Genomic DNA, 26,823 nt, shown 5'->3' with positions numbered 1-26,823 from the left:
CTCTTGCTAACACAGAAGCACCAGTGGCTGGTTTCATTTCCTGTCTGACCGTCAGTGTCCAATCAGGGTGAAAAAATTCTTAATAGTTCAAATTAAATACAACTGCGACCATTTTAGTTCCACCTGCCACAAAGACTTCTCCGAATTTACAATCACACTGGAAATAGCGTTTCTCTGGGGCCAGAGCCCGGAGTCAGCGTCATTCTGGCCCAGGAAAAGGGGCAGTGGGTGTTCAGGAAGACCACTGAGAGGCGCCGGGTGGCTGTCGGTTGAGCGTCCGACTCTTGATTTCAGCTCAGGTCATAATCTCACGGTTCATGAGTTTGAGCCCCACATCGGGCTCTGTGCTGACAGTGTGGAATCAGCTTGGGATCCTCTCTCTCTCTCTCTCTCAAAATAAATGAGTAAACTTTAAAAACCAAAAAAGACCACTATGACACGGTTTTTATTTCTTGACCATTCTACGTAAATTAGTGTTAAGACCCTCCACATACTAACATGAGACTCTAAGTCACTAAAGTTCAGTTAAAACCCCGTGTGTCTCCTGTAGGGGGACACGGTGGCCTTCAGGCCATGACTGGCCCACCACCTGATTTTGTAAATAAAGTTTTATTGGCACGCAGCCATGCACATTTGTCTGCATATCGTCTGTGGCTGCTTCTGTGCTGTAGCAGCTGAACTCAATAGCCATGGCAGAGGCCACATGGCCACAGACCTAATGCGCCGCCCCAGCCTCTAGCACGCCTGGCAGGGCAGGACTTTGGTGAGCAGCTGTGAACAGAGGCACCGGGGCCAGCAGGAGGAGAAGGACACCACGCCCCCTACCATCAGCGCAGTGTGTCCAGTCCCTGTAGGTGTCCCAAACCAGCACTAAACTAAATACTCTGGGGCAACCGCAAAGTGGCTGTGCTAGAGAGAAGGCTGTCTTGACCCCATTATCTGCCATGGCCCCCGTGGTGGACCAGAGCCATGAGTCCAGCAGCCCAGAAGACCTGCCGGAGGCCCCTCTGGGTGGAAACAGGTGGGCTGATGGCTGACAGATGTCCTGCCAGGGGCGACCTTCCAGAAGTCCCACGCATCTGAGAAAGACAGAGACCGAGGGAGGACATGCCTTCTCTGCTCACGCCTGCAGCTGCATAGAGAGCCCCCCTTGGGAAGCAAGTGGTTTTGAAGGGACTTTCTCTCCAATGAGTGCCGAGTGGGAGGCGAGGCCGGGAGACTCCCATGCACAAGGCAGGGCTGGGATTTTCACTCGGAAACCAGGGTTCCAGAAGCCATCTCCCGCCCCCAAGCCCTCAGGGCTCAGCTCAGGAGCAAGAGCGAGTGTACAGGGAGAGAGCCTGCAACAGAGAACATGAGCCAGACGTGGACCGAGGTGAGGCTGCGTCCGACCCAGTGGTGACACCAGTCCCCAAGGTCCAGTCACACGGTCACTGTTCATACGTGTGTCAGACCACACGTGTGCCGCGCGGAGGAGCCACAGCGACCACGTGAGTCCTGCAGGCCTAGTGCCGCTGGGCCTCTGCACCACACCCGGCACCACATCCTGTCATCCTGGTCACGTTTTCCCCACATTTTGTCCCCCAGTGTTGGCATCTCAAAATCATAATTTTGAGAAGTGCTGGAAGCCAGTTACAAGTTTCTAGGAAAGAGGGGCACCTTGGGGGCTCCGTCTTGATTTCAGCTCAGTCCACGATCCCACGGTCGTGGGTTCGAGCCCCAAATCAGGCTTGGTGTGGAGCCTGCTTAGGATTCTCTCTCTCTCTCTCTCTCTCTCTCTCTCTCTCTGCCCTTCCCCCACCAATGAATGCACATGCCCTCTCTCTCTCTCAAAAAAAAAAACAAGCCGGTAGGAAAGAGCCTTTGGTGAATTGGTTTTTTCACCTGTTAGCCTGTTAGACAATCACTCTCCACCCTGCAGAGTCAGGCTGGACATTTTCAACCTGGAAACTCAGCTCCTTCGTACCCTTGTTCACGTCTTCCCCGGTGCACATGCCCCGTGAGGGGGGACGGGCCGGCCCTCAGACGCTGGCCGTGTGCAGCCAGAGGAAGGCAGGAAACCGAGCTAAGGAATAAATGAGCAGGAGTGTGCGAGGGAGGCTGTGGGGAGGAGGCCCTCACGTCACGTGCGGGGGGCTCAGCGACCCCTCAGCGTGTGGTGGAGCCCGAGCTCTGCAGAGGCTGGGACAGCCACACCAGACCGGGACAATGAGGACGTGTACCTGGTCCTGGCGTTTTTGAAATCTTTTGTTTGGAAATAATTTCAAACTTGCAGAAAAGTGGAAAGAACAGAGTTCTGTAAGGCACACGTGGGATAGCCCAGGATTAACACCAGGTGTGGCAGTTTAAAAAAAAAACAACTAAGAAACCTTAAAATGTATGGACACACTGAGGACAGAGAATGCTGAGTGCTTTGCCTTCTGAGGGCAGAGGTGAAGGTACTGAGTCTGGACCCCTGCCCCCCTCCCCAGCCCGTTCTGCCCCGCAGGGAGCTGGGGACCCAGAGCCATCCGTCACACTGCCTGGGCTCCTTTCCGGACAAAAAAAGGTGTGTCCAGCCACCCTCACCACGCTCCCCTGGCCCCACTCTCCCCCGGGTCAGCAGCCAGGCAGGGACTGGAGCCGAGGGAAGACACCCATCTTCAAACACCCGTAACCCTTCTCAGTAAAACCCAGCTTTTACTGGCTTTGTTTTTAATAGAGGGGAAAAATAGAGGGAAAAAAAGACTGGTCACGTGAAACCCTCTGGCCAGACTCTGCCTGTGGGTTCCGAAATGTCCACACCTTGTTTCAACGGAAGGAACGCAGTCTGCCCAGGAAAGGGTGGTCCTTCCTTCACGTGGCCCTACCAGGACCCATGACTCTATTCATCCTCATCCACTCCCTGGGAGAGGAGCACCCCCCTCACAAGTAGGAAGCTGGCCGGACTTCCACCGGCTCGCCCTCTCGGCAGAGGCTCGGGCCATGGGGGTGCAGTGCGCTGGAGGGGGCCCAGGCACCTGGAGCCCCCTAGGGCCAACCTCGGGCACAAGACCCTTTCCACCTTCCTGAGTCGATGCTGCCTCTTCTGACGGCAGGAAGGCTGAGCTGAGCTGCCCCTCGGGAGATGGGTCCTCACTGCTGGAAATGGACGTCCCATCGCACAGAACAAGCACAGAGAGTGTCCCCGTGTTGGGCCTCAGGCAGAAATGTGCTCCCTGCCACCCAGGTCAAGGCTTTGGGGAGCCCTGTTCCTCAGGATGGAGGCAGGTCCCGCATGGCGGGCAGGACTCAGGCAGGCCAGAGGGTCTCCCAGCTCCTAAATTTCCACTTTATTTGCCTTTATTATTAAGCATCTGCCTCTGGGTCTTGTTTTTCTGTAAGGATGTGCTTGAAGATTGCGTGTAGGGCAGGGATGGGGACAGCCGCTTCTGTGTCACAGTTCAGGCCGCGACTGGGGTCCTTGCCACGGTCACACATCCTGCTGCCGTGAGGCTCTACTTTCTGTTGTGTTGGTGACTTGGGCCTATGGCCAAGGGGGCCAAGTGCCAGCCTCCGTCTGCCAGCATGCTGGCTCATAGGATGGGGTGGTTGCCTCTCAGGGTTCCCTGTCCTTCCTGGAAGCAGAGGGACACTCACACCACAATGGGATCATCACATCTTCTTCTCAAGAGATGTTAATTGTGCATTTTTAGAAGGGAAAGAACTTTGACAAGGGGATATTTACACTCAGGATGCTTCCACACACACTCCTGAGGCCTCCAGGCTGGTAGCACCTGGCTTAGTGGGCAGAGTGGCACACTGACCCGCCAAGGCCTGCGGAGCGGAGAGCTGGGCCCCGCTGGGGAGGGCGCCCTCACAACCACCCGGGCTCTGCACGAAGCCCCCCGCGGAGGCCTGCTGACCCTTCCCTGGCATGCTCTGCCCTCTGCCCCATGAGGGACGCCATTCTCCACAGCATCAGACATATCGCCCCCTGTCTGGGCCTACTGAAGACCTGACCCGCCGATGTGCCAGGAGAAAACTGCGATTAACTCTTTGTACCAGATGCCACTGTGTGAATGGGCCTCATTACCCAGGAAACACCTGGAACAGAGAGACCAGCACAAAAGTGCGGCCAGGCCCAGACAGACACCACTCACTCCTCTGTCTGCCCCAGGGTGGAGCCCATGTTGAGAAGCACTGTCTGCTAGACGTTTCTAAACTGACCGGCTTGTCACTGAGCAGATGGGCATCTGTCTCCAGGGCACTCCCCACAGAGCTGCATTCTGAGGGCACACGTGGGGTTTCCTCCTGAGAAGGCCTTGAGACGATCACCCCCTGACAGGCCTGTTTTGAGCCCCAAGAGGCTTTCTGTCCACCCATCCCTGCGTCCTGGCTTGGGGAGCCCTCGGTGGGTGCTGATGGCTGGAGGGCATTGCAGAAGGCCAGGTCTCCCGTCCAGCACAACCTGCTGACATCAGCAACAGGCTCGGAAACGAATACTGGATTTGCATCGGAGGATACGCTTTCTGTGCTAACCAAGCAGCACGCCAGAACCATGGCAGCAAATACTGGTCAGGGACTCACAGTTCAAGCGACCTTTCCAGAAATAAAAAACAAGCAGAAGTCTGGGACAAAGTACGCATACAGAGACCCCTAAAAAGTGCTATAAATGTAAAGACCTAACAAATGCCGGTGAACACCCGGGGCGGGGACGACCATGGGGCTCTGGTCAGGCTCTGGCCTGTGCCCCTTCCAGGCACCAGCGGGTCCTCACGGCCCGGGGCCACTCAGGACCCACAGATGCCTGGACACCTGTGCAGGCCAGGGCTCTCCTGGGCGGCTCCGCCATGATGCTCTCTGTCTCACTCTTCCTGCGCCTGCATCTGACGGCAGAGGCACAAACGTTCCACAGATGCCCAAGAGGGGCCACCCCCCCCCACCACCCCTCCAGGGGCTTTGTTCGGCCCTGGGGAGCCCCCCAGCAGCACACCACTCTTGGACCAATTTTTGTTCGTCCACGCGAGCTGCTACAATAAAATACTATAAACTGGCAGGGAGGGGAGGGGGTAAACAATAAACAATTTGCTTCTCACAGCACAGCGGCTGGAAGTCCACGGTCAGGAGGGGCTGCCAGATCCAGTGTGTGGGGGGGCCCCCTCCGGGTTCAGGGACAGCGTGTGCTCACCCATGAGGAGGAGGGGCCGGGGAGCATTACAGGCCCCTGTACAAACGCTCCACCTCGTGACCTCTCAAAGCTGCACCCCGAACACCATCCCCCTGGAAGCCAGGTCTCGACATGAGAATTTATGGGGACACGGCACTCGGTGACAGCACCGTCATGGGGCTCACCGAGTGGGGGGCTTACTGGCGAGCTCAAGGCAGCCAGGCAGAAGGAACGTGAAGTGTGTCTGCTCCCAGCCCATCGCCCTCAGGCCATAAATGTGTCAGGGGTTCTGGGGGAACAACCAGCTGTTCAGAGTCCTTTAGCAGGACAGGGTGCCAGGAAGGTGGACGGCTTGCCCCGCAGAGGTCAACGCAGCACCAACCCACCACCTCCTGAGTCCAGAGTCCAAGGTCAAAGGCAGCTGCCCATGACAGGTGTTCAGAAAGAAATGCAGGTCAGGCTTCGGCTGAGGGTATAACGCTGTCTCTGCTGGGCCCCCAGGTTGGCGGAAAAATCTCACTTCCACCTGCCCAGTTTGAAACAAGAGCCATTTCCTGACATTGTAACAAAGCTTTTCTAAACATACAAACTGGTTAGGAAAATGTCCTACGTAATTGGACAACGGATTCCACATTTGCCTTGGCCGCCTTGACTGACTTCAGCATACTCGAGTATTTATTTCTATGCTCCTCGTTCCGTGGCCTGGCTCTCTCCCTCACTTGGAACCTGCTTGCTCCAAGTAGAACAAGCTGGACTTCCCAGGTCCCAGGGCGTGCGCCTGGTGTGGCCCTGTCCTCAGCCACTCCCAAGGACTCTCACACTCGGGCCCTCAGCCCCTATGAAGGACTCGCCCACTCAGGCGTCCACACGGAGATGAGACAAGCATAAGGGTCTCACAGCTACAGTGCCAGTGAGAAAATGCCAACATCACCCCTCAAGACACATACTTGAACTACTGCACATGAGTGTGTAAGGGCACTATGTGTGTACCTATGAGTATGTGCACGCACCTGAGTGTGTGCACGTGTGCCCACGAGTGTGCATGCATCCGTGTGCATGTGTACGTATGTGAGTGCATGCGTGTGACCATCAGTGTGTGAGTGTGCATGCACATGTGTGTCCATGAGTGTGTGCATGTGTGTGCGTGTGTCCATGTGCATGTGTGTGCATGTGTGTGACCATCAGTGTGTATGCATGCACATGAGTGTGCATGTGCACACGTGTGTGTTTGTCCGTGTGTGTGTGCATGTGCTGGGTCAGTTTTGCAGAGAATGAGGAAAAGCCAGCAAGGCAGAGAGTGGTTGGCAGACCCAGGGAGGGAGGACCCAGAAGGTCAGTGAGCTGAGTTCTGCAACATGGAATTTTGCTTCTGTAGATATTTTCAAACCCCGATAGTGACGGAGAACAAAATGGAGGAAGGGACACTCACTATGTGCCGAGCAGCAAACACGCCGTCCACGATGGCGCAACAGAAGGCCGCCACCACGCCGAAGCTGATGAACACGATGGCCGCGACCAGCTGGGGCAGAGGGCAGAGAAGCGAGTGGGCGTTACACGCTCCCGATACAGTCCTCCAGATGCCAGCTGCCCGAGTCCCACCCCGCCGCCCCGGGCCCACCGCCGCTCCCACCGCCCCATGACTCAGCCCGGCCCGCGGGCTGTGTTCTTGCTGGTTCTTCCACGCTGTGGTGGGAGACGGGCCCCGGGTCCTCCACACACCCCCTCATGAATAATCAGATTATCAGACCGTCTGCAGCTTTTTGCTATTACAAATTCTGCCACAACGACCCTAAATAGGATCCGTGTTGAATCTGGGTTTCTGGGTGGGCGTCTCTGCGGGACAGACCCCTCACGTTCAGACAGGACACATTCAGGTCTGCGCGCCTTATGGTCTGAGAAACGCCACCTCGTCCATAACGAGGCTTTGCCAGTTTTCACTCCAACGTACTAGCACCTCCTTATACCCAAGCAACGCCTCCTTTTCATATTCTAAGTGTCAGCCATCTGCTGGCTACCACAGGCTCGCTGCTGTTTCCAGCCACGTCTCTCTTAGCTGAAGAAACCTTTCTTCCCATTGTCGGCCACTTTCTCTACATATTTTAAACTGTCTTTGTGAAATAATTTTAAACTTCCCATAACAGGTAGCAAACATAGTACAAAGAATTCCCACATGTCGTTCCCCTGAGATTCCCCAAGTATTGTCACCATCCAAACCACTGCAACAGCCTTGTCACCTGCAACTCCTTTCCAGCAGCAAGAACCCCGCCCACATGACCCACGGCAGCGTATTTATTTCCTGGGTCCAGGACTCTGCATAAAGCAACTTGGAACCACCCACCCCTTGTGACCGGCAAACTGTAAGCAATGCCCAGTGTTTGTGAGCAGTCCTCTGGGTCTCCAGCCTTGGAAACAGGCCCCAGACTGTCCCCCAAGTCACTCAGGGTGCTTCCTCCCACGCATCTGAGCTGCTTCTGGGCAGCGCAGTCAGGCTCACTGGCCACGGCTCCACGCAACCAGCTCCCCCTCTGTCCTTGTTAACCTGAGTTATTTTGTTCAACAAGGCGCAGGGAGCTGGCTTGACACTCCAGGGGACAGTGTGGCGGGGTGCCAGGCCCCACCCCCCACAGCTGCTGTTCCGAGGTGCAGGGAATTGGGCCCGCTCTCAGCCGCCAGCCCTACCAGAGCCCGGTGGAAACGGTCCCCTGATGTTGCAAATTGGGGCTGTGCCCAAGTCCTTTGGGGGTCTCTGAACTGGTGACTGTTTGGTCCTCAATTTCCCCACCTGGACTCAGAGGTGTTGGCTCCAACTCATTCTTGCCGTGCGTCCTCACAGCCTGCCTCTCTGGTGTGGCCGGTAGACGTGACAAAACCAACAGAGGTCCTTGGCTGTTCCTCAACGGTCTGACACTTGTGACATTTTGTGATGAACTGACAGAGAATTTGAGGCCCCGAGGGGAGGTGTGCAGAAAGCCCTGCCTGCTCATCTGCACAACGAAGAACTATTACCCCACAGAAGCTGCAGTGTTAACACCACTGTTCTGCACAACAGCTCGGCCGTTGACTCAGCAACAACCAGACCACGGTGCCTCCCCCGTGCTGAGAACTAACCACCCCCCCTCCATAGTACCAGGCGTCAACCCAGCACCCTGGGGCATAGACAGGGAGGACTCGCCTTACCCTGAGGGCACTGGAAGGCCCTGGAAAAACAAGCCAAGTTCTGGGGGGGCGGGGGGGAGGGTGTGAGACCAGGCAGGGGCTGCCCACCTGCCATGCCCACCGCAAAGGTAGCCAAAGAAAAAAGCACTTCCTTCATTCTGCTGGGGAAGGAGAAGACACTGGTAGCTTCCTTGGGGAAACCACTGCACACAAGTAAAAGGATGGGTGTGTAAAGTCACGTGAACATCATTTGCAGAAACTGTACTGACGGAACTCTCCTGCATTTGTACTGCTGTTGGGGAAAAATGCATTAAAACATATATAAACGATTCAGATGGCAGCTTTCAAATTTCCCAGCACCTCACTTTCCAAAAAAAATGAAAAGCTTTCACCTAATTTGGCTGCTGAGTCTTCAAGCTTTGACAGTCCTGCCTCCCCCAGAGGGACGTCCTGGCCCTTGCCCAGCTAGGGTCCCTCCTAAAGGCCTGAACCCCAAGGCTGCATCAGCCGGGAGTCCGTCCCTGCCACTTGCTGCCTCCAATTCTCCTTGCGCAGAATCCCCGGCCAGGGGGCCAACGGAAAACAGACTCAAAGATGAACAGGATCACCTTAGAACCCAGAGTCACTTAGCACATGTCCTCCCAGTCCTGACATCTGTGACATTACTGTCAGCTGCAGGGAGGGCTAGCCACACTGCAATCCCAGGATGCAGCCTCCTACCTGCCTGCCAGACCTCCTGAGTGGCCGGTGAACTCAGGAAGGGGTCAGACTCTGACAAGTCCAAAAGCAGGGAGAGCCGCTCCGCCAGCAAATGCCTCCCAGGCTCCTGCTTTGTCCCGGACACCGAGCTCTGCTGGCCCATGGCACTCTGGGGTCCCAGGCAGCCTTGGCTGTCCCCACAGAGGACTCTCCTAGAGCCCGGCAGGGTGTGTGGTCGGGAGTGGGTGTCTGCCTGCCCTGTGCACCCACACTCCAGCTCCAGTGCTGGCCCAGGGCATCCACCAAGCACTTGCCCATTGTCTGAGAAGCTTCCAGAAGTGGCCCTGCTACTTCTCTCACTGTGCATGTGCAAGCAAAGCATTGTGGGGACTGCTGTCCCAGCAAGCTGGCCATGCACCAACTTTATGGCCGTTCAGAGAACATCACACTCCCCCTCCTGGCCATGCGACCAGCTCTGAGCCAGCAGCGGCCTGGCCAGAGTCCTGGACAGCTGAGAGGCCTCCCTGACACCCCACCTGATTTCACCCAGAACTTCGCAGAAGCACAGGATGTGTAGTGTCCTCTGACATTGCCTGACTTCCCTCAATCATCCAGACTTACAAAACATGGTTTGGTCTTGTACAAGCTGTCCCCACCATTTGAATATCCTCATCACCTTTCAACTGACCTTGTCTTTCTGCCCACTGCTCCTGAAAGTTAAAATTCAGTGCCAGCATGATCACACACACTCGGTAAGTCAAGTGCTAGCGTGACCACACACAGGATAAAGTGCAGCGAGATCAGGGGGTGGCACTGCCTGAGATCCTCTAGTGCGTCAGCCCCCAGGTCCAGGAGATCATGGTGGGAAAGATGTTGGACGTTCTCTCCTCCAACGTTCGGGCTGGAAGTAGGAAGTGTTCCAGAACAGTGATGGAAGAGCTCTCTTAGGGATGCCCTGTGGGTCTCTGGTCTGTCAGGTGCCAGTAAGGACAGGGAGGCAGAACTCATCACGCCTTGGGGGGACACAAGCCACATCACTCTCCACACTGTGTGAGGCCACCACACAGACAGACTTTGCATGGAAGCTGTTACTCCCTCAGGGACAGAAGGGAACAGGTCTCACTGCCCTGCAGGGCCCTTCTCCTGGGAAGGGGGAAGGTCACCTTCACATCTCCACGGGGCTCTGAGTTTACGTTGCAACAGGGAAGGCAGATTAAAAACCAAATACCAGTAGATAAGGTCATGTTGATAACATGGAAATCGGGAAAACAGTGGGTGTGAGCTTGTCACCAGGTGGGAAGGTTGTCACCAGGTGGGCAGGCCTCTCATCCAAGGATAAGACAGACCCAGTGAGTCAGGGCTGCCAAGGGAGCAAGGGGTCGGGGTCTCGCCCGGAGGATCTGAGAAGGCCTACCCTGGGGTGTGAGAGCCCTCTGGCTGTGGGGGCTGAACTGGGGCAGGTAGAAAGGGGACAGTTAGCTCCTGGTGACAGCGACCCAGGCAGGTGATGACCAGGGTGGGGCCTGGTGCAGGGCAAGGGGCTGGTCTGATGGTGGCATCCAGGGGACACGGGAGAGGCAGAGCCATTGGGCCCACGGTCTGGGAGAGACGTCTGCACTGGCGGAGGGGGCATTAATGACAAGGGCCAGGTGGAAGATGGCCCCAGTGCAGGTGGAGGGGCGCAGTCTGACGTCCAGGAGCGTCACATGGATGCGGCTGGCAGGGACACCATCTGCCAAGGAGAATGTCACCAGGCCTTCACCAGGGAGCCCTGAGGCAGTCCCAACACCCCAAGCAGGGAGTCAGGACTCTTAGGCTATCCCTCACCACGGGTCCCTTGTCCCCACGTCCATCCTCCCTGTGTCCCTTGTCCCCAAGTGTTCCTCATCCCCAGGTATTCTTTGTTCCCACATCCATCGTCCAGGTGTCCCTCAGCCCCTTCGTACTGTCTGCCTCCAGTCCTGACTGGAGTCCTCCTGCTGGGGACCCCGCAGGCTCCAGTGCACGTCACCACGCAGACCACCCTGCCTCCCCCATGACCCCAGGCTGGACTTCATGTGTCCTCCATCCATACTCCTGCTGTCCATACCTTCCTCCCCCAACCACGTGGATGGGGTAGAAATTAATCATGGATGGAAAGTCCAAATATGTGGAAACCAAACATCATACCCTTAAACAACTGATGGGTCAAAGAAGAAGTCACCAGGGGGACTGCACACCAGTTTGGGGTGAACAGGATGAAATGAAAGCACACCGGGGCCCCACTCCAGTGCGGTTGAGGCTCTCTGGGAACTCACAGTGGTAAACACACACACTGAAAAAGAAGACAGCTCTCAGATCAGCTGCCTCCCGCCCTAAAGAACTAGAAAAAGGAGAGCAAACGAAGCCTGAAGCCAGCAAAAGAAAGGAAATTATAAAGGTTAACACAGAGAAAAAAGACGCAGGGGGAAAAGAAAGACAATCAATGTTCTTTGAAAACATCAATAAAGTTGACAAATCTTTAGCTAAACTAAGAAAACAAGAGGAAAAAGCAAGTGACTAAAATCAGAAATAAGTTTGGGAACAGTATTACCAACTTTACAGAAATTAAAGGATTATAAGAAGATACTGTGAGCTTTTGTGCATCAACAAAGTTGATCATCTAGATGAACAAATTGTAAGAAACACACAAAGTACCAAAACTGACTCCAGAAGAAATAGAAATTTTCCACAGACCCATACAAATAAGACTGAATCAGTAACCAAAAGCCTCCAACAAAGGACCAGATAGCTTCCTTGGTGTGTGCAGGGAGAGAGGTGGGAGGGTGCAGGACCTGGGGCAGAGGTGAGATCAAGGGGACTCCCTGTCCTGCAGCTGCAGGGAGAGCCCAGGGGGTCACAGCCGCCACAGGGGGCATGTCTGCTTGGCGAGCTGGCATTCCGGCCCTCACCCACAAGCGCCCCAACCTCCCCATCCCAGCCTCGGGACAGATCCTTCCGGGCCTCCCTGCCTGACTGCCACTCTCCATCCTCCCCACGGCTCCTCCCATGCACCCTGGGCAGTGCTCTCTGTGCATCCGCGGCAAGAGATCAGGGCTCCCCACTGCGTGCCTGGAAGCACCGTGCACAGGACGTGTGCGCTGAATGTTTCTGGGAGAGAAATGGACACATAGCAACACACACACAGGGCACGGGAAGCTCGGGAGAGGCGGTGCCCCAGAAGCAATAGCGACGGTCCCAGGCGGTCATGCTGGGGGCAGTCAGATTACTTTGACGCAGAATCAGTAACTTCATTTTCCTACGACACAGGCCAGCGTGCACCAGCGTCTCTAGCACATGCTGAAGGTGCTGCAGGAGAATGTCATTCTCTGGGGAGCGCAGCTTAGACAGCCCAGGGTGTGGCATCCCATCAGAAAGGCCCCAGGGCCCTATCTAAACACGGAGACACTGGGGTCTGTCCCGAAAACAGCTCAGATATTCCAAGCAGACGTTGTGTGGACTCGTGGCAACTGAAACATAAGTTCCAGGCGGTGGTTTCAGACGGAGCCCCTCCATGAGCACCGAAATCTGTGGAAACTGAGACCCAGGAGCACCTGGTCCTGTGAGAATCCTCCCCGTGTAATCAGTGGTCACTAGCTGTCGGCTCCCAGGACCAGTGAGCGAAAGTCACAGAGGATGAGGGCAGGGCACAGTGCTTTCACACGCTAGCTGGCTCCCCACGCCACCAGGAGTCGGGCTGCAGGACCACTCCCTTTGGAGCAGCACACCCTGTCCCGGCACGCGGTGCACGCGGCCCCAGCGTGACGGCTCTAGGTAGTGCCGCAAACCACGCTGTGCCTCACACCCAGCCTGCTGGCCTGGGGACTGCCCCAGCCCCCGCTGCCCAGATTCCTGGGCAGAAAGGAACAGGAGGGTTCGTACCAGTCACAAGGCCATGGACGGAGGCCGGCCTCAGCGGCCAGACAGCCCTCACGGTTCCCGTGTCAGCAAGCGACAGGGCAGGGTGTGGCTGGTGGCCCTGGTGGAGCGATAAGAGGACAGGGCCACCCGCCAACCACAGTTTTTATGTGACTGGAGCTGCTGAGTCCGCTTCCTGCATGGCAGCTACTAACTCTTGTGGGCCTCCAACCTTGGGTGCTTAAAACCCAGAACGGTTTTCCTATTCCAAAGCCACAGTCAGCCAGATGGCAGGGAGGGTGGTCATTCCCGTGGCTTCTTCACTCACCTCTTCCACCACTTTTCTCCCGAAATCAACCAGACTTCCGGAGGGTGTAGGCCATGGTGTCTTCATCCTGGGGGAGGGTGTCACCCAGAGCCCCTAGTCCTTTAGACCCCACAGGCATGGCCCCAGAAGGTTGAGAGGAGAAGCGTGAAGAAGCCATGAACTCCTGTCCCCAAAGTGTTGCCGGCAGCCTGTAAGACGCTGCAAAGAGGGCTCGCCCTCAAATGCCCTGCACGTGGCTCCCTATATCTGTGTCCAGGCTCCTGTGGCAGAGCGAGGGCATCCAAGGTCAGGCAGCCTCCAGGACACCAGTCACTAGTGAGACCTGCAGAGGGGACGTGGGGTCCAGCAGGCCCCGCACCCTCCACCCGCTTCTCAGGCGTTTGCTGTGGACGTCGGCAGGTTTCCTCCCGATGACCTCTGGGTCCCCAGTCCAGGACCTCGGAGTACTGTGCCTGGAGGCCTAGGGTCCCTCCTCCCCCGCCCCTCCCAGGCTGGTCTGGGGGGCACAGGCCACCTCAGCTTCTGTGTGACGAGGTGAGAGGCTGGACACACCCCGTCAGGGCCCCCAATGTCCAGACCCGCAGCAGAAGCAAAGCAGGAGAGGAGGGAGGACGCAGCCGGGACCCCATCACACAGCACAGGACGACAGGCTCCCTATGGACCAGGCACCTGCGGGTTCCTGGTGGTTCCATTAGTTCAGCTGACGTTTTTACACCACGTTCCAGGGTTGCAGGGTCTCATCTCTGTCTGTGTGTCTGCATGTCTGTATGTGTCTGTCTGTGTGTCTGTGTGTGTCTATATGTGTGTCTCTGTGTGTGTCTGTGTGTGTCTGTGTGTGTGTGTGTCTCTGTACATCTGTATATGTGTCTGCATGTGTGTCTGCGTATCTGCATGTCTATGTGTGTCTATATTTGTGTCTGTGTGTGTGTCTCTGTGTGTCCTTCTGTCTCTGTGTGCGTCTGTGTGTCCGTGTGCACACACATGGAGGCAGGTGGACAGTTTGCACACCGCTCTCAGCGCCCCCCCCCCCCGCCCCCTGCCTCTGGGGCTGTGTGGATGGCTGGGCTGATATTGAACTTGATGATCTGTGCGTCTGTCTGGTGAGGAGAAGCCAGCAACTCACCATCAGTGGGAAAATAGGAAAAGCTGACTCACTCTGGGGCATTTTTTGGACATCACAGGAAGCCAACGTGGTGATAGGCGGAGGTAATGGTGCAGCCACTGTAACAATTGTATCCCACCCCTCAAGTTGAACAAACCATTTACAGATGAAATGGCGCTATCTGGTAATTGTTCCAAAATAATACAGGAAGGGAAGAAATGGGTGAGAGATAACTGGCCATGAGATTCATTGGGCTCTAGGGCCTACTTTTGTATATGTTTAATTTTTTTTAATGTTTATTTATTACTGAGAAAGAGAGAGAGTGCCAGCAGGGGAGGGGCAGAGAGAGAGGGAGACACAGAATTGGAAGCAGGCTCCAGGCTTTGAGCTGTCAGCACACAGCCTGATATGGGTCTTGGACACACGAACCGTGAGATCATGACCTGAGCCGAAATCAAGGGGTCAGATGCTAAACTGACTGAGCCACTCAGGTGCCCCTAAATTTCTTATCGTAAAAAAAACAAAAAGAAATCAAGAAAGAAGAAAGCATTCTTACATATGTGGATGCACTTGAAATGCATTCTCTCTTTCTCTGACATTTTCTCAGCTTGCTATTTACAGACTCCTTTCGAAGCAACCGCACCCGGGGGGCTCAGGAACAGTGAGTGACATTGGCACCACCCCCCCCGCCCCCGGACACCTGCTCCGGGCCAACACTGTACTGAACCTCCTCACACAGGTGTTCCCGGCAGCCCTGGAAATGGGGAAACTGAGGCCCAGAAAGGTCAAGTAAGTTTCCCAAGATCACACCACCCTAGTAGTGGACACAGGTCTCAGTCTCCATCAACATGAAGTCAAACGTTAGAGTGCGGTGCGCTCACCCTACAAAGTTAGTCCGGAAGAGCCCCTCCTCACCAGGGAAAATGGGGCTGCACAGGGTCACAGACGACTCCCGTCCGCAGGCTCTGGTCTGGAAGCCGGGGCCCCATCTTGCCAGGCACACAGAAGCTTACAGGTAAGATGGGCCCCACACTGCTCTCTTACTAAAGCCTCCAAAACAGACCTCCAGCATCCAGACTGGACGGGAAGAAACAAAACTATGTCTGTCTGCGGGCGACATGATCTTACGGATGGAGAGCCCTAAGGGATCCACTTGAAACGATTAAAACAAATGAATGAGTTCCACAGAGCTACAGGATACAAGATCAGCATAGAAAAATTTATTGTATTTTTACACCCATTTAATGGACAATCCAAAAATGAAGTTACGGGAAAAAATCTATTCCTAATACCCTCAAAAAGAATAAAACACTTAGGAATAAACTTAACAAAGGGAGCATGAAACTTAAGACACTTAACAAAACATTGTTGAGGACAACGTAAGAAGATCTAAAAAACTAGGAAAACATCACGAGTTCATGGGTGAGGATACTTAACATCTCTCAGCCAGATACACTGCCTAAGCTGACGTACAGGTTGAGCAGAATCCAGCTGACCTCTCCGCAGAAACTGGCAAGCTGATTCTAACACTCGTGTGAAATTGCAAAGACAGAGAATAACCAGAACAGTCCTGGAAAAGAGGAACAAAGTAGGAGGACTCGAGTTCTGGTTTCAAAACTCACTACAAAGCACCAGTGACCGAGACAGCACACATCGACACGAACACTGGCCCGTGGAGGAAAAGCACTGTGGCTGACAAGGCCACCAAGACCATTCGGAGAAACTGGTGCCAGGACAACGGAGCAGCCACCGGCAAAAAGATGGAATGTGGACCCCATCTCACAACATATGCAAACACTGACTCAGAATGGACCAAAGACTTAAACGTAAGTGACAAAACTCAAAAACACAGGGCGTAAATCTTCACAATCTTGGAACTGGTGTGGGACACTTAGACCAAGCGCACAGGCGACGAGAGAGAGAAAATACACACCTGGGGCTTCCTCGAAACTGCAAGCTTCTGTGCTCAAGGGAGACAATATTGGCAAATTAGGCGTTTGTCTACCTGACAAAGGACTGGCCTCTGGCCATAAAGGGTCTGACCCCTGAAGGAGAGGAACACAAGTCACCCAGTTTAAACATCTGCAAGGGACCTGAATAGGCGTTTGTCTAAAAACAGATGTAGAGAAGGCCAAGAAGGTCACGGAAAGAAGCCCAAGGTCACTAGTCACGGAGGAAATACCACAGTGAGATACCACGACGTTCCCACCAGGGGGGCTGGGAAGGGCTGGGGACACTGGAGACCCCGAACGCGCTGGCGGGCATGTAAGACGGTGGCCCCACGACAGCAACTCCACTGCTAGCACCGTGCCCCATGTTCACACTCGCCTCGAAGCCCAAGGCGGCGGCCTCCCCAGGGACCAGCACTGACGAACGGACACAGAATGTACCCCATCCATTCGCTGGAACATGACTTAGCCATAAAGCACCACGGTCCTGACACAGGCGGCCACGGGGATGAACCTGGAAAGCACTATGCTGAGTGACAGATGTGGGCCAGGCCGTGCACACAGTCCAGACCAAAAGCAGGTTAGTGGTCGCCCAGCGCTGGACACGGCGCCCGCGGGGTGGTTTCTGTTTCAAAGGACGAAATGTCCTCAAATTGGCTGTGGTGGTGGTTGCACACACCCGTTATATGCTAAAGCCACTGCATTTTACACGTTAAAGGGGTGAGTTATGTCTCAATAAAGCTCTTTTTAAAAGGTAAAGAAACAGGCGTCCCCGGACCAAACTGGGTCCTCACCACCCACGTGGCAGCCGCCTGGCCTCCGGCTTCACAGCCGCTCTGAGCCTTGAGGAAACTGCGTGGAAAAGCAGGTCAGGAGGCTCTCAGCCTGCAGAACCAGGCAGGAGCACTGACAGAGACCTCAGCAGGAGGGGCGATCAGGCAGGGAGGGGTCACAGAGGCAGGGGCGGGGCCGGAGGGGGGGGCACGGAGGCAGGGGCGGGGCCGGAGACACCAGAGGCTGCGGGAGGGACCTGGTAACACCCCTGACAGCGGGGTTCCAGCTTCTCCCCACCCCCACCAGGAGGCCCTCTCTATCCAAAAGCAGCGTTTGCTGCAGAGAATGAGCCTTGTGCTTGACTGCTCCTGGCAGCCCTAAATCCCTGACCTCTCCTGGGGACAGCGACACTTGAATGTGTTAAAGCTTGGGAGCAAATCGCTTTTCCCACTGCAGACTCCTAACCATGGCCCCAGCGGGGGCACAGAAAGACCTTGGCAAGAATCTTCAAGGGCACCACCTCCAGGGCTCCTTCTGGATTCTGGACGCCTCCCTCCTGCAGGAGATCCACCCAGAGGCCAGGGCTTCAAGGACCCCGAGGGCTGACCCCCCAGATCCCCCTACACCAGCACCAGCCAGGCAAGGATGGTGGGGTCACGCACCGCCTGGGGACCTGGCAGGAACGTGGGGTCCCTCTGTCCCCCTCTTCTTAGCCAGCGGCCCAGGGTGGCAACCCACCCTTCCTCTCCCCCAGACTCAGGGTAAAACACTTCTTGCTGCCAAAATCCAAACCTCTTTGTCATGCTTCCTCCCCGGCCCCATCCCAGGACCACCCTCACTTGGCCAGGCTCCTTCTGCCCCAGGGGCCACTTTCTCATCGTGCAGTTATGACAGCGGCCACCACAGCCAAGCCACAGGCCTTCCCTCTCAGCCAGGGAATGGGGGGCACATGGGGTCATGTACTGCAGCCCCTCACACAGTGGACCCCAAGGCAGGTGACCGCAGATTTGGGAATAAGTAGGATGAAGCCAATGCAGGCAGGCGTTAGAGGTGAGTGGGAACCGGCCATGTGGCCCCAAGCCCCCCTGAACTGCTGTCAGAATTCAACACCAGCCCACAGTGAACTGGCAAAATTAACTGCTTACCCTTGGGGCTGTGTCCCCAAAGCAAACAGATCCCAAATCGAAATCATTGATAAAAACACCGCGTTCACAAAACCGATCGAGGCTGGCGGTAGTCTACTCCAGGACGTGGGGGACAGGGGTCCACCAGGGACCAGACATGGGGGACGAGCGTGGGGGCCAGGCAAGGTCTGGACTTCCTCTCTGTCAAGTCTGAGTGAGTTTGGCTCCTCTGGCCTTTGCATCTCCCCCCTCTCCTTGGCCTGCGGGAGCCTATACATCATCCTTTAATTTGCTAACCCCCAACCCACCCCATACCCCAAACTCTTCTTTCTGTGCCTCAACTTCAGCTGCCAGGACCACCATGTGAGTCTGTAGGTTTCACCCTACAATCCTAGAAGCAACTGGCACTTAGACTAATTGTGAAGGACGCCCATAAGCCCTGAGGCCAGAGTTGTACAGTGCACAGCCTGGGGAACCTGGGCCCGGATCCTCGGTTGCTGGATTGGGGCCGGGGGCTTCCCCAGGAATACTAGCTGTAGCCATAACACACTCTTACTGCCCACGTTTGAAAGAAACAACGTACATTCTTACCATCTGCCTCCGGTTCTCCACCAGGTTGATGCCGATAATCCCCAAGAAAGCTCCAAAGCCCAGCTAGAGGGAAACGGAGAAGGTGCCCGGTTAGCACACGGAGGCTTAGAGCTCGCAGGGATCAGCAAATCGGAGGCCGCCCCCTCGAAAACATCTTACCAAAGGGGCAAAGTCACCCCTCCCCAACCACCTTCACCACCTAGCGGCCCACAGGCTCGTGCCCGTCTGGGTGGCGTCTCGGGCTCCACCAAAGCCAGTAATAGGAATACAAGCCACTGAAATGCAACCCGTTCAAACAATTTAACTCTTGATCACAGAATAGGGCAGCACAGGCCCCTCACCTCCGGCCTGAGGGACAGCCCCTCACGGTTACCCAGAGGGTGAGGGGCCCACCTGCTTTCCCCCAGACCTGGCGGCAGTCCAAGCCAGAGGCCGGCTCCTCAGGGAAGGTGTGGGGACCAGGCGCCCATAGGTGAGCCGGCAGACAGGTAATCATGGGAGGGGAGGAGGTAAAAGGAGGGAAGGAGGCTCCAGCAGGAGGAGGATGCTGAGGGGCGTCTCCCTATCCTGGAGACAGCCTCAGCTCCCGGCCTCCTCACCTCAAAACCAGGGACCCAGGGCCAGGCTGGACCCTCCACTGAGTGTGGTTCCCTCAGCTTGAGCGACGTCGGACAAGGGACAACGGAGGTGAGCGGCTGGGTAGGGGCCCCGCCTGCCCTTGAGTTTGGGAGGCACCTCCGTGGGCGCTCAAGTCCACGGTGTCAAATTTAATGCCCTGAAAGTCTGACTGCCTTACGGCGACAGAAGCCTGTATCTGTAATGGTGAACGGTGTCTGTGGAGACGGACACATGTGCACAGAGGAAGTTTCCACCTGTAACTGAAGAACTCTCAAGGAGGAAAGGTGAACATTTTCTTCACGTCCAGCTCCACAGCTCAAAACCATCAGAATTCCAGGCCAACATAATGTATTAAGGTGTTTCCGTTAAGTTTCGCCAACTGGCATGCTCTTTCCAAGATGTGCCTCCAGCCGTGGCTTCATCCTGAGAACTACTGCTGTCATGCCCACGTGGGACACAGGGTCTCCTAGGAAGGGACGTTTACCCACATCGTCTTCAGGTGGATTTCATCTGGTCTCCATAGCTCACCTTCAGAACTGGCCACTGCCCGGGAACCTGGCTCTGCCAGAGGCTTGACCTTGGGGGGGGGGGGTCCTCACAGCCCTGGCCCCATGTCCAGGGGTCCCCCCACAACACCCGGCAGGAAAGTAGGGCCCCAACATATTGGCAGCTCTTAACATTTTACTGATAAAACTTTTTCTGCACAGACCCTATGTGTTTACTCATAAACAACACATAAGTAGATAATATAGGTTTATAAAACATAGACAAAAAATAAAAATAAAGTATTAATATAAAGATGAAGTGGGAGCGCCTGGGTGGCTCAGTTGGTCAAGCATCCGACTCTTGATCTCGGCTCAGGTTATGACCCCAGGGTCGTGGGATCGAGCGCCGTGTCGGGCTCTGTGCTGACACCACGGAGCCTGATTGGGATTCTCTCTTCCTCTGTCTCTGCCCCTCCCCTGAGCTCTCTTTCCCTCTATCTCTCTTAAAAGAAATAAATAAACTTAAAAAAAAAAATTTTAATAGAGATAAAGTGAACAATGTATGTGAAATATTTTTAAATATTTAATGTTAAAACCTTTCCATCCTTGCTAAAAATGTTACTAGTGTTATTACCAATCTTGATACTTTTAGTGACAGTAATGTGATTAAAAGATCTTCATTAAAAAAGAAAACCTTGATTTAGCATTTTTGACACAGCAGCTCTGGGTTCTCGTGCATTTTAAGGGCCTCATAGCTGATAAAGGCCCCTTCCAGACTCCTGTCCAGTGTATGCCCTTGAAACAAATTCTACTGCTAACAACAGTGGATGTGAATTCATAGTTCAAAAAAATCTCCCTGATAATTCTGAATCTGGGTGGCCCTTCTTGCCAGATCTGATTAGGCTGTCCCCAACTTGCCGTGTGGCATTACTGCCCGAAATATGAAGTTAGCGGTTGGTGACGCCCTCTGCTGCCGCCCCCACAAGATGGAGTGAGGAACACTACCCTCCGCAGGAGGGGTCTTTGCAGGACTCAATTAAAGCTGTGGTCAGAGCGCTGTCTCGGGGCTGGAATCCGGCCGTCAGGGCTGGTCTCTGCACCCCCTCCCGCCCCTGCTCCAGGCCCCCGTCAAGACCAGTTGACAGCAACCACCACCCATACAGGGCCCGGGAGGGGACACGGGTGCCTCTGGGGACAGACTCTGCTGGCCACAAGCCCCGACATGGCGCAGCCCTCCCGCACACCCCTGGGGGTGGCCGCACTCACAATGACCCCTGGGTAGTAGCCCCCCACGGTCACGTTCTCTGTCCTGGTGGTGGCCGCGAGGCCGATGGTCAGGATACAGACGGACGCCACCAGCAGCGACCCCACAAACCAAAGTGAGGTCTTTCTTCTGGCAAACCCTTCTGGAAGGAAGACAAACAGGAACCGTTAGCAAGGGGATGGGCTCAGAGCAGGGCCCAGCAAACAGCACCTGCCTCGCCATGCTGCTCTCAGGCCACAGGCTCCGAGGACCACAGACCACCCGCACATGCCACCCCCTCTTCCCAGTTGCCCTGTTTCTCTGGGTGGGGACTCGGGGTCTCCCTCGTCACCTGCCAACCCACCCGACATGTTTCATCCCTGCTCCTCGACATCCGCCACCCCTGCCCTGCAGCCCCCACTGCAACCAGTGACCCTCACTCCAGCATTTAGCGCCCAGGTCCCAGAACCCAAGACGATGAACCTCATGCGGGCAGGTGGGGGTGTGATTTCCCTGCTCCCTGACACCTGACACCGTGCCTGCAGGCTAGGTGCTCAAGGGTCCATGCCACCAGGCCTCACCCCCAAACCAGCGCCCTCCGAAGCCTTCATCCTGGCAGCCCACACAGCAGAGGTCGTGCTCGGCCACTTACTGAGCGCCCACTGTGTGCAGACCCTCCCCCGTCCTCGAACCCCACACTCCTGCCCTGCTCCAGACTTCAGGGGGGACCTTGCACTCAGCAGGCCGCTCTGCTCCGTGCAGCACCACCCAGGCTGTCCCCACCCCCAGGACCCCGCTCAGTGTCAAACCCGTGAATGGCTACATGATGGGGGGCAGAAAGGACTCAGGAGCACATCGGAGGCTGCCACTGCCCACCCAGACACCCATCCCCTTGCCTTTGTTAACAGCCTGTTATGGGATGCGGAAGTGTGAAGGGCGCATCCTACAGCCTCTGCTCCAGCTGTACAGTTACATTCTTGCCAAATAATCGTCCATCTGCCCGTCCGTCCGTCCGTCTGTCCAAGCAAAGGATGCTCCATAGGCCCGGCAGACATCTCTTAAAGAAGCCTGTCCCTTGCCTTTCTCCCTGTCATCCTTCCCACTGCCTGGAATATGAGCAGAAAGGCAGAGCCCCAGGCAGCCATTTTGGGCCATGAGGGAACCTTGTGCACAGAGGTAGCACTTGCAGAATGGCAGAGCAGGAAGACGGCCCTGGTTGTTACCTTGGAACTTGAGCAGCAGGATAAAGTCCCTGGACTACGGCTGCTACCTGGGATGTCCCGGGGTTTGTAGACAAACCTAATTCCAGGTGGCACAGAACTCAAGAAGGCAGCCAGAAAGGAGAACTTGCCATTGCCTGGCCCTCCCTCAAGTCTCGAATTCTGGGTTTCTCATTGCCCTAACTTTCTTCCTTTTGGTGTGTCTCGGGGAGGCAGGGAAGCCCCGTTTACAGCAACCACCCCCCTGCCCCGTGCCCCACCAGCAGCAGCCACACCACGGAGACAGTTTGTCGGGAGAGGCCAAGGCAAGACTCCACTCCGAGCCCAACCAGGCTGTTGGCTTGTGTTTTGTTTTATGATGGTTTTTTTAATTTTAATTTTTTCAGAGATAAAGAGAGATGGGGGAGAGGGGACAGAGAGGGGGGCGGAGAGAGAGAGAGAGAGAAAGAGAGAGAATCCCAAGCAGGCTCCTCACCATCTGTACAGAGCCCCATGCAGAGCTCGAGCCCACCACCCTGGAATAGTGACCTGAGCTGAGATCAAGAGTCATACACTTAGCCCACTGAGCCACCCAGGTGCCCCAGGCTTTTGCTTTCTGGAAGCTTAGCCATCTTGAGCCCTGTGATTCAGAACCAAATCAGGATGCAAGGAATACAGGTCTTTGCCTGCACTGAAGTTCTTCTGTCAACACTGTGTGTGCTCAGTGGGGGGCCAGCTGCACGCAGGAGTTTGTGCATGTGCTCTGGAAGGTTTGTGCCTGAATTTACAATTCTGTGGCCCTGCCAGCAACGCTCAACGGCCAGTCAAGTAATGACCAGGTGGTCACACGCTCAGACATGAACTACACAGACAAAATCACTGTGCAAGCTCAGGCAACGCGCTTCTCTTGTGCCATTTTTCCTAACTGGAGGCATCGCATATCTTACGCCCAAGACCACCAGCCAGATGTCTCAGCGCCTGTTCCCGCCACAGCACAACAACCCCCGGGGCCTTGTCCCTTAGCCCCTCAGTGGCACCAGTGGCACCTGCCTACAGAAACATCGTCAGATCCGCTAGTGATACTCGGACACGCTGATGACAGCGGAGCAAAAAGCTAAACACGTCTCCTTCGGGATGGTGGTCATCCCCCTGAGGCCCATTCCGTCATGGTCTCCCGAGTCCGACTTTCCCTCCAAGGCTCAGGCCCTCGAGATGCTGTCACCCCACGGCATTGCGGGGACAGTTAACGGGAGGCCGAGGACAGCGGCCCCACTCGTGCAGGGCGCCAGAAAGCGTGGCTCCGGCCAGCTGTGGTGTCTGGACTCGAGAGAGGCAGAATCCTGACCTTAAATGCTCCTTATAAATACAGGAGATGGCATAAAAACAAGGGAATGAGAAATAAACTCAAGAAGAAGGCAGGACATCTTTACAATTAGCCTACAACACATTGTTAGATCAGGTTTCAGAGACGAAAGGGTTGTGCACTACAGGAAGCCCCCAGCGCCCCGTGGACCACCCCCGGATCCTCCTACCCATCAGCAGGGCCGTTAGTATGTGTGGTTACAAATGGCGCACCCTCAAGACAAACATCTGTCCAGTCTGCCACACCCAGGCAGCCTCCCGGACCGGCCGTGTGGTCTCGAGCTGCCCAAAGGAGAAGCCCATGGGGTGGGGTCTGTCTGACCCGTCTGCCGCTGGAGCCCGTGCCTGGCTCAGACAGGCAGATCTGGAGGCACCAACCTCAGCTTCCCGATCTGGAAAGTGGAGACGATGGCAACGCCTGCGTTAGCCACCTCCTAAGGGCCGTGCGGCCCCAGCGCGAGGACCTCGGGGAAAGCCCCCCCAACTCCCCACAGAGGTGAGCGGAGTGAATCCATCAGCCAGGGCGGAGGGAACAGTAGCACAGTCCCGGCTCTAAGCCAGCTCTCCAGCTTGAGGGGAAGGCCACCAGCCATCTCCGCGTGGTGCTCACGTCTTTCCCTGCCTGTGTGTCCATCCCTCCTAGAGCATCTGAGCCACATAAGCCCTCCCTTGCCCCGCACCCCAGCCCCAGCCCTCTCCCGAACCATGGCTCCCGTGGCAGTCTGGCCACGTGTAGACTGGATGGGCTGCAGTTCCTGTCACCAAGACGGTGTCGGGGGTGGGGGGAGCGCTTGGAAGCCCCCCCCCCCCCGTCACCGCCTTCCTGCCAGCAGGGCCTTGGTGTCCCAGGGAGAAGAATGTGCTCACTTCCTCACGTGGGGACACCCGATCACAGAGGCAAAGAGATGCCCCTGTAACTGGACCCAGGCAGAATGGTGTGACTCAGCCATCAGCTTCCCACTGTCTGCTTTGGCATCTGACACACACCAGGGTGCTGACTGCAGAAACATGAACTAGGAAATACCTATGAGGCCACCCCGGCCACACTAAGGTTTAGAATTTTTAAGTAAGAGACCAACTCCTGGTATTACTTTCTTAGTTTATGATTTCTCATCGGAAGAAACAACTAAGTCCAAACTGTTTTAAACCATCACGTCCCATTAGCGTAATATGTGATGATGGCTAGTTAGACCATTGCGTCCCGCTAGTGTAATACATGATGACGGTTAGTTAAGAACAGGCATCATTACCATCATTAGTGAGAAACCTGTCTGGAGGACGAAACGCGTGGGAATCAGTCTGCCGCAGAGCACTGTGCCTTGGAGACGGAGGTGCAGGGCTGTTCTTTCAAGAAGCCAGATTCCTTGGCTATTATTCAAAACTCAAACACCACTAACTCATCTGGTTTTTAGTAAGACTTTCCGAAGATGCTGGAGGCAGCAGAAGCCACAGAAGTGTGTGGGTGGGGGGGACAGGATCACCCATGGGGGGGAAACAGCAGGAGGTGGCTGGTGTCCCCCTCGCCCCCAGCATCTCAGGGAGTCCTCCTTTCTTTTCTTTCCAAACCTTCCCCTCCCCCCTCAGGAAAACACACCCGCATCCTTCCAGGCCTGGGGCCTGTCCAGATGCATCTGGGCTTGGTCCGGCCAATCAAAGAACCCGGGGTTCCAGGACTCGTGGGCCAGAGGATGCAGGGGACTGGAACGGAGCTGCACCAAACCATGAGAAGAAGCCACCGGTTGTTGAAACAAGTTCTAGAAATGTGTGCAGGCTGAGCTAGGGCAGGGGAGGCTGAGGGCAGTGTGGGTGTCAGCTGGGAAGTGGGAGCCTGCTGTCTGTGGTAACAGACGTGGGAACAGACAAGGGAGACCCAGAAGCTGAGACAGGCAAGCAGGGAGAAAGGGCAGAGCCTGGCCAGGAGAGAACCCGTGTCAGGACAAGGTCCCAAAGGTGAAGCCCCAGGGTTGCTGGAAGGAGCTGTGGACCTGGCCTTTACCCCCCCAACCCCCACCCCAGCCCACGACCTGCCTGCATGCTGGTACCCCCTCACCTGTGTTGTCCAGCAGGGCCAGGGGCCCAGGCACCGGCGGCTGCATCTCGGGGGAGAGCACTGGTTCTGTCTGGCCGTGGATCAGTGAGGATCAGTGTCCAGGAGCACCGCCCCTTCTCTGTGCTCAGACCGCCTCCTTCCCACCTGCGCTCCCTCCCTCCCCCCTCCTCCCACTGGTCCTGCATGTGTGTGTTTGGGGGGGGCGGTTTGCTGAGGGCCTGAGGCAGACCCACTGGATTTCTGGTCCCCCTGGATTTCTGGTCGGTGCACACAGGTCACAAGCTGCAGAGGGGAGGGATGCAGGGAGGCCACACTCAGCACCCTGTTGGCCCACCTGCCCCAAGAGGGCTCCTGGGGGCAGCAGGGACCCGCTTCTGCTCTTGCCCAGGGGTGAGCTCTGGAATGAATGAATGAATGAATGAACGAACGCATAGGCGCTGCAGGCTCCTGTCACGCCCCCACCCATTCACTTTGGCCTGCATCACACTGCTGCAGAGTGAAATCTCCAGGTCGGATGGGAGCTGCTGGAGGAAGGGGTCCCAGGACCCAGTGCTTCACATGGCGGTGAGGAAACAGTCTTGTAAAGACCATTCATGCCATTTTCAAATGGTCCCAGCAGGCGTGAGAGGCACCCAGCCTCCCCGGGAATTAGAAGGTCATCAAAAACAACTGTGTGTCGGGGCACCTGGGTGGCTCAGTCGGTTGAGCGTCTGACTTCAGCTCAGGTCATGATCTCATGGTCTGTGAGTTCGAGCCCCACGTCGGGCTCTGTGCTGATGGCTCAGAGCCTGGAGCCTGCTTTGGAGTCTGTGTCTCCCTCTCTCTGCCCCTCGGCCCTGCTCATGCTCTGTCTCTCTTTCTCTCTCAAAACTAAATAAACATTAAAAAAAATTAAAAAAAAAAAAAAAACAACAACCGTGTGTCTTTTCACTCCCATGTTGTTGGCAAATTGTTGACCGTCAGGCAGGAACTTCGCAGTAACAGCGAGTAACATGGACAGGATGTGGGGCAAGGACCCTCGTTCCCTGCTGCTGCACTGACTTGCACCATGGCCCCTTGGACAGCGACAGGCAGGAAAACAGCAGGTTTGTACCTACAACAACAGGGCAAACAGGGTTCCCTGCCAAAGGACCTGCCCA

The 26,823-nt window shown here is 55.8% G+C and overlaps 1 protein-coding gene across 1 annotated transcript in view; it reads right to left on the bottom strand.

Moving 5' to 3' along the window:
- Window positions 1–25,736, bottom strand: part of TMEM255B (transmembrane protein 255B) — a 40,184-nt gene extending 14,448 nt beyond the window's left edge. Inside the window, exons 1-4 of the mRNA XM_030309482.1 lie at window positions 25,685–25,736; window positions 21,097–21,236; window positions 18,728–18,790; window positions 6,558–6,647 (exon numbers count right to left, since the gene is read on the bottom strand). Of these exons, the coding sequence (XP_030165342.1) occupies window positions 6,558–6,647; window positions 18,728–18,790; window positions 21,097–21,236; window positions 25,685–25,730 (339 nt within the window). The 5' untranslated portion in view covers window positions 25,731–25,736. The remainder of the gene's footprint in view (window positions 1–6,557; window positions 6,648–18,727; window positions 18,791–21,096; window positions 21,237–25,684) is intronic.
- Between the last annotated feature and the right edge of the window lie 1,087 nt (window positions 25,737–26,823).

The sequence above is a fragment of the Lynx canadensis genome, chromosome A1 (genome assembly GCF_007474595.2).
Source record: "Lynx canadensis isolate LIC74 chromosome A1, mLynCan4.pri.v2, whole genome shotgun sequence".
Taxonomy (NCBI): Eukaryota; Metazoa; Chordata; class Mammalia; order Carnivora; family Felidae; genus Lynx; species Lynx canadensis.
Note: the sequence above shows the minus strand (reverse complement) of the source record. Positions and strands in the feature narration are given on the sequence as shown.